Here is a 7,500-nt window from a genome sequence, read left to right as displayed (position 1 = left end):
TACAATGTTAAACCTTTGTATCTCATGAGTTATTAGTCGTTCATATTACACTTGAAGTGTTTGTCTTGATTAATATGTTTAAAATAAGATTTAAAATGACATCATTTTTTGTTGATTTATTTCACACAATTAAATGACATTAGACGACATACCTTTGCAAACCACTCTGAAACTCCACGGTAAACTCAAACACAGGGGAGCATGTTGGTTAAAACCAACCACACAACCGCGCATTATTCAAAGGGCTTATTAGCCCACCAACAAATCATGTGTGTATTCCTCCCGTGAATGGACGAGTTGCCTTGACCCTGTATTTAACTACAGAGTGCCTATGTGGCGGTACGTGACATCATACACACTATATAGTGATAGAAGACGGACGTCACTGCGGTCGGAGCAGCCAGTACGGGGCTGGGGGGGATAAGAGGTGAAAACAACGCCAGGGACAAGTTTACATTAGTGGATAAATCCCAAGGGAAACAGAGCACCCTTTTTTTTTGTTGTTGCTAAAACGGCTCCCTTTCAAAAGGCTCAATGGGAGCAAAAACAATGGTGAGTGCCGAGCATAAAGAGAACGGCCGTCACCAGTGCTCCAGTTACACTAACCAATTGACTCCCGTTTTGACATGGAGCGAATAAAACCAGTCAAAGACCTCAGGAGCCATAGCCTTCTGGGTCGTAGCGAATGATTGGAATGAGGCATCTTATTGGGGCAGCTCCTAATGCCTGTTGCTTTCTCAAACCATTTGTTGTACAAATTAAAAATCCTAAAGACTGGGTCGAGGGGCTGGGGTGAAGTGGGGTGACGCAATGTTACTTATATTCAAATGTTTCCACAACCACATACATCCATAAATAGGCTACTTATTGATGATCATTGCAGAGACCTGCACTCTCATATCTACAGCTCACTTGGAATCCAGTCAACTGAAAAGGGTTTGAGAGAATTTTAGAATTTAGTGTGTAAGATGAACAGAACCTGTTGTAAAACATGGCTCTTTTCTGTGTTAAGTAGGCCATACAGTGTGTTGAACATCAGTTTTTAACTGGGCCAGGCTGGTCTACTGAATGCTTAAAAACCAAGGGGAGATGACAGGAAACATGCTATGATGAAACTGAACCTGGCTTGCCCAGTCTAGGCCCTGATACAGTGTTACTGTCGAAGCCTCCTGCTTACAAGGGCGATTATTCGCTGTTCCCAATGGCTTACCGTACAGTAGATCTCTCTGCAGGTTTGTTTTGGTCTTGAGTAAAGGCTGTTAACTAACTTATTAGAAAAAAGAAAAAAAAACTCAGGCATTGAATGCATTGGATTTGAAATGCACAAAGCAAAGAATATATTTCAGTGCACAAAATAAATTGACTATTTATATATAGGCTACTACAATGTGGTGGCCTTCACTTCAGCGTTTGATCACGAGTGCATGATGCAGTGATTTAAAAAGTCTACTGTAGACTATACATCTTGTTGTTGTCCTTTCCAACTCATGAAGTGACTGTTTTTAGAGGAATGATGGAAAAGCATTCATTAGGAGTTGGACTAAACCGGAGGTTTCAACAGCGGCTGGAATTACTCAGTATTTATGGGGCCAAGAAGGCAAGGCTTCCAGACCGCACAGACAACTTCAGCCCAGCAGACCTTGTGCAGGGAGATGGGCCAAAGACAGAAACGAGCCATTGCAAAATTGAAGTCATTTTAGGTCTTTAGATATCTTAATAAACTGGGTTTATGTTATTGACATCACGTATAACGTCGTTTTGTCGTCGTTCAATGGAGCATTGACTATAGTTTCGTAGGATATAGAGTCAGATAATTATTAAATTGTTTTGCAACTGACTGAATTGATCCTACGGGAGACTGGTTGAGTCTATTCATCATCTGACCAACACGCTCCAAACTCCCTGTCACGACCATGCCTCTAGTCTTGTGGTCAGTTTGCAGTATTAAAACAAGATTGGGTAGGATTGTGGGATATAAAGCAGCTCTAGCCACATTGTTTCAGTGGAAAAGTGTACAATGGCAACAAGTTACAACACCAACTTTGAACAAGAACTCTATGCATTGATGATGAGCTCAATAGCCTATTAATGACTGACAGTAGGTCTATTTTCTGAACGTCTCCTCCAGCCAAAACGACTGACAGTAGGCCTATTACTGCGAAAATAATAACTATCGGGGATGTCAATGTAATGAGACGGGGATGCCAGTGATGTGAAACATTCCCCTGATCGTGAGCAGATGTGAAAACCAGAAGCGCCACCTACCCGATCCGAAGGCTTTTGCAACCAGCCATGTCAGGCTGCATTTGATCTTAGCCCTGGTGAAGTCGTAGTGATCGAAAGATGTGATGGTCGGAACGATAAAAGTCCGTCTCATCCCCGGGCCGTCTGCCGCATCGCTCATTTTCCACCCTGTTTGACTGTTCCGTTAGACCGCAGATCGCTCCGCCGCTGGGGCTCGACGCGCGGCGGAGGACATCCCCTCTACAGGAATCCGATGCAGTAAATTTCCTTTTCCCAAAAAACTTTGAATGTAGGCTAGTAGGCCTACTACTGCTGAGACGACCGACCGGTGTACACGGAGTCTACTCGAGGCGGCCTTTCCATGAGATCTGAGCATTTCACATGTCGGTCCATGATGTCAAAATATCCTCAACGCAGACAGAGCAGTCTAGTCTGTTAGGAAGATTTTTTTTTTCTCACTCCCTAATATTTACGCCAGGTTATCCACCATAGCGGACTTGGCTGTAGGCTACAGCAGCTCAATAATGAATAAAAAAAATAGGTAAGAAGGTAGCGGATGTTTAGCGCATCGTTTGATCCGTATTTTCCTTACGGTTTCCGTCCCTCAAAGTCGGGGGCTTCTTTGCCTTTCCCTGCTGCCGCATTGATCGGAGGAGAGAACGTACCGCGCATGTGCGGTCCACCCAGCCATTCCAGGGATATAACTGGCTCCAGACCGTTTAGCCGCTGACTTTTCGCGCCACATCGCCGCTCATACCTTATGGAAGTTGTTATAATAGATCGACCTGGGTGGAGTTGGGCCTTTAACTAATATTTGGTCGAGTTATTTCTTCCAGGTCACAGAGATAACACATTGCATAGCCTGTAAATCGGTGGACACAGCGAACTTGCTGCACTGAAAATCATGCTATCAGAAAACTGATCAAGATATTGTATTCTGTCTCACCTTTAGTAAGGCCTACTATGATGGCACTTTAAGGAAAATACTCATTGGCCAAAATCCATAGGCTACCAAATAATGATAATCCCAATTCAATTGTGGGCCTATAATTGATTTAGTGTTTTTTCCCCAAAAAGTCGAGTAGTAGGCCTAGGCCTATTGCCAGCCAAAAAAGCGAACTAAGAAGTAACAATTGCCTGATGTTAAGAATGCCATGATCTCCTATCTGCAGGGCTTGTTTACTTGATGCAGTCCGGCAGAATCGACATTGATATTGTCAATTTTGTGTGTTTTGTGATTTCACCCATCATCCATAATACCACAGGGGGGCACAGGGACGAATGTGGCCGTTTACAATGAGATGGTATGGCGGGCTTCTGCCAGCGAATATAATCAGCTATCCGGAAATAATTATAGCACTTTTTCAGCCTTGAACGTAAATCATACATATTTGAATGAATATGGTAGTTGAACTGGCAACATTTCACTTATTTTTGTAGCCGGTAGAAGGTCTCTTTATGGCTGCAGGGCTACATTCTGGTCAGCCTGCTGTGGGATTAACTGACTGTTTTTATGTTACGACCCTCTAGTCTAGGGGAGAGGGGGTAAAATAAAGCCAACTCAAATAGTACTGACACATGGTTTCCGAAGTAAACAAAAGGTTTATTGCAACAACAAAAACATATCAAGCCCGACATTGGTCAGGGTAGTACCGGTAGTCCAAAAAATAAAGGACCGGAGAGGAAAACCGAAACGGGGAAAGCCAAAACACACAAGAACATAGGTGCGTTAAGGTTTACATAAGTGATTGAATCCCCCTCCACTAACTATCAATGCACGCTCGATCATATGCACTCACACCTATCAATCTTTTCTGTATATTTGACCATAAAGTTCATTATTCTAGTGGTTCTAAATGCATGCATTCATTAACAAACGGTAGTGTGATTACAACTTACACAATCAGAAGCGATTTGAATGGGCACAGATAGATAATAGAACACTGCTGTTGTTGTTTTTTTTAATCTTCCTGGACAATCAGATGCAAAATTCAGATAAACAAGAACCTATAAACCAAGTAAAGGGTAGATTTGTCATTTGAGCAAACACGCAGATGAACGCATATACATATTAGGAATCTTAAGGGTGATGGGACAGGATGACATAGCATTATGAGAGCATTGAGGGTCTATAAGAATGCAACAACATTGCTCCCTAGTGCCCATGTTGTGTCTATACAGCCACTGGATGTCGTAATTGCTTTTTGCCTGAAGATGGCAGACCTGAGCTAAATATGTATCGGCCCAGTTTGCATTGTGTGTGTAATTTTAAATACAAAATTTAGATAAATGTCTGTTGTGTAACCTACCGCAAAGGCCTTAGTGGTCAGAACAGTTGTGATCATTTAGTGTTCTTAAGACATAATAACATCGTTGTACCATTAAAACAATTCTACACAGATACATTCAACAATCATTGTAGACCAAGGAATTTAAAAACAAAATTGAACACCTGCAATGTAATCAATCCCCCTTTATCAATTGTCCTCATCCTTATCAACATAGTTTGTGATTGAATCTCCATGATCCACAGTCATTGTGGAGTCATTACCAACTATTACGTAATTTGCATGGGCAACGGTAATGTTTTGCGGCTGCTGCCACCCAGGAGCAGGTAATGGGAACGGGGAAGCACCGCCTTTCTCCATGAGAACCCTCAAACCCTCAAGCTGCTCCTTGGCAGTTGCCGCATACATGTCGCAGAGTAGCTTGCGGTGCTTGTTTGCCTCTTTCATTCGCTCCTGTCTCCTCAGCTCCTTCTTCACCTTCTGTGCTTTGGACCACACGCTCCTCTGCGTTCGGAGCCTCTCCGCAGACAGGACCCGTCTGATATTCTTGTCGAATCTGCTGTTCTCCTCCAGACAATTCAGTGTCTTCAGCACCATGGGCAGGGCGGCCTTGGCCATGCCGTTGTCCCGCGGCAGCAGGGGGATGACGGTGTTGTTCTTCAGCCTGTGCTCTATGGAGTGGATGAGCGCCGCCTCGGCCTCCACCTGGAACCGCCGGTTCCTGACGAAGTGGTTGGTGAGCAGCAGGATGGTGAAGGCAGAGTTCTCGATGGCGTCGTCAATGCACTTTATGGTGCTTCTGCCCGGGACGGCGAATTCCTCGGAGAACGTGGCCCCCGCCAGGGTGCCCCCCCAGAGGGACTCCACTCTCTCCCTCATGGCCTCCGCCATGTTGACGTCCTCAGCTGCATGCAGGATCACAAAGGCATAGAATGTATCCACCTCTTCTTCTTCTTCTTCTTCTTCTGTTTCTTTGCCTGTATCAGTCTTTTTTGGAACAGCGAATTTGGGGGAAGGACTTTTAGGCGCAGCAGGTGGTGATTGGGAATGGATGGATGGTGTGGTTGTGGTTTGTTTCTCGTCTTCTTGAGGGGAATTGACGTCTGTTGTTGCAATGCTGCAAGGGGAGCCATTCGAGCTATTCTCTGATGTAAGCATAGACGATGCCTCCGATGAATTGGATGAAAGATATGAGCCAGGTGCATTATTTTCTAATTCATCTTCTGCCAAACTCTGAGGTTTTGAATGGGAGGGCTGTGACACTACTGGTGTGATTTGGTCGCTAATAAGCACCCCTGTTGTAGCTAAACTTATCTCTAGATGCGTAGGATACGAGTCAAAGGAAGAGCTAGCCTTTAGTGAGCAAGGCATGCTGAGATTGCTGTCTGATTTACCTTGGGTCAGGGACAAAGCTCTACTCTCTTCGTCTGCTCCACCCACGGATGGAGGATGCATTCGCATTGACATTTTCTCTGCAAACTGAGGCCCACAGGTATACTTAGCCTCTTCTATCAAGAGTTGGACTTTAGAAATCATGTTTTTTTCACCGTAAACGGAAACCGCTCTCAAATATGCAAGATCTCTCAGATGTGGGTCACACAGCCTTTCCTTAGACAATACTTCAAACATGCGTGCGAGGTGTAAAGGTGTCTCTTCTCCTGCCGCAACATTGTCTAGATGACCACATTGCTCTCTGAAATCCTCCGATTGGCCCCCGGCCATGTGCCACTTCTCAGCCAGATGGTTTGCCAGGGAGTTGTCTTGTAGCGCCTGGAGTTGGTCCAGGCCCTGCGTCTCTTTGTGGAGGAAGAGGAGGCTCAGGGCGCGCACTAGGACCTCCTCGGGGGTTTTGCCCAGCTGGTATGTCAGGCTCAACAACCGTTCCTTTGGCAAGTCCAGCAGAAGTCTTGTGACATCTGTCAATCCAGTTCCCAGTTTTTCTTCCCCTTTTGCATCCATGTTTGATAGAAAAAGGATCAATGGATACATTCACATCCACAGATATTTCCAATGACTGATAGGATGAGTGTCTTTTTTATGTCTTGTTTTCTGCAGGGAATTACTAAGCATTATATTTGATGAGTTGCACCTGGCTGTTTAACAGGAGATAAAGTGACAGAGACAACACAGTCACAATTGATTCAGTTAACAAATTAATTATACGGTTTTTAGTGATACAAATACATTGTCATCGATGTATTATGCAATAATAGGTAACCTACGTTGAGACTTAGGACTCGAATGTTGCCTTGACATGTATAATGCACAAAAAAAATCTATGAAAATCATCTTATCATCCGCAATTCCCCAAAATAGTTTCGAAATAACTCACCAGCATTATATATTTAACAATGAAGCAAGAAACATGAACGACCGATTCACACCCAACTAAGGAAGTGAGTTGCAGTGACTCTTCTGGTCAAAGCAACCAATAGGAATTCTTCTTGTTCGACTAGAATAGTTTGTTGGTAATATGCCAGCCATAATGCTATTGGGCAGAGCGCTATCGGGTACCGTTGACATATCGCCGGTTATAACTATGTAATGTTTCTAACTCGGCCTATACAATAAAGGATATATTATATTATATAAATTTTGAGACTATAAAGGCGCTGTCAATCGAAACATGCGATGTATGAGGTATGGGACCTCATGAGGGACATACGACGAAAAGCGCGTTTTTTCCTTATTTTTTTATTATAGTTACCTTTTTCATTTTACGTTTCACATTGCACTCGAAACCGTAACCTTTTAGTTCTACAGTAAAGTATATAATTGGCATGTACAGAAAAACAATATGAATATATGAAATAAAATTGCTCTGACAATAAAAAAAAATGGGGGGGAGCATAAGCCTTTTTGTGTTATGAAGCCCAAGTATATTTTTAACCATGGCAGCCACCACCAACCCTGTATTTACCAGGGGTGGGGTCACCCCAGGCAGAGTACAGGCCAGCCTAAAACCCCT

The 7,500-nt window shown here is 43.7% G+C and overlaps 2 protein-coding genes across 4 annotated transcripts in view; both read right to left on the bottom strand.

Annotated features, from left to right (window-relative positions):
- The window catches only part of camsap2b (calmodulin regulated spectrin-associated protein family, member 2b), a 19,407-nt gene extending 16,499 nt beyond the window's left edge, over positions 1-2,908 (bottom strand). Inside the window, exon 1 of the mRNA XM_060058975.1 lies at positions 2,266-2,908. Within this exon, the coding sequence (XP_059914958.1) occupies positions 2,266-2,404 (139 nt within the window). The 5' untranslated portion in view covers positions 2,405-2,908. The remainder of the gene's footprint in view (positions 1-2,265) is intronic.
- A 918-nt stretch (positions 2,909-3,826) lies between these two features.
- Positions 3,827-7,175, bottom strand: ticam1 (TIR domain containing adaptor molecule 1). Of its 3 annotated transcripts, none has more exons than XM_060059408.1 (2): positions 6,755-7,175; positions 3,827-6,621 (listed from the first exon to the last, which is right to left on the bottom strand). In XM_060059408.1, exon 2 carries the CDS (start codon positions 6,519-6,521, stop codon positions 4,722-4,724), a length of 1,800 nt encoding a protein of 599 aa, XP_059915391.1. In that variant the 5' UTR covers positions 6,522-6,621; positions 6,755-7,175; the 3' UTR covers positions 3,827-4,721. The 3 variants fall into 3 exon arrangements, with proteins under 3 accessions (XP_059915391.1, XP_059915389.1, XP_059915388.1); XM_060059406.1 differs by having other exon boundaries at positions 3,827-6,625; positions 6,865-7,175; XM_060059405.1 differs by having other exon boundaries at positions 6,865-7,175.
- Between the last annotated feature and the right edge of the window lie 325 nt (positions 7,176-7,500).

This window comes from Gadus macrocephalus, chromosome 8, assembly GCF_031168955.1.
Source record: "Gadus macrocephalus chromosome 8, ASM3116895v1".
Lineage (NCBI taxonomy): Eukaryota > Metazoa > Chordata > Actinopteri > Gadiformes > Gadidae > Gadus > Gadus macrocephalus.
This window is presented reverse-complemented; position numbering and strand designations above follow the sequence as displayed.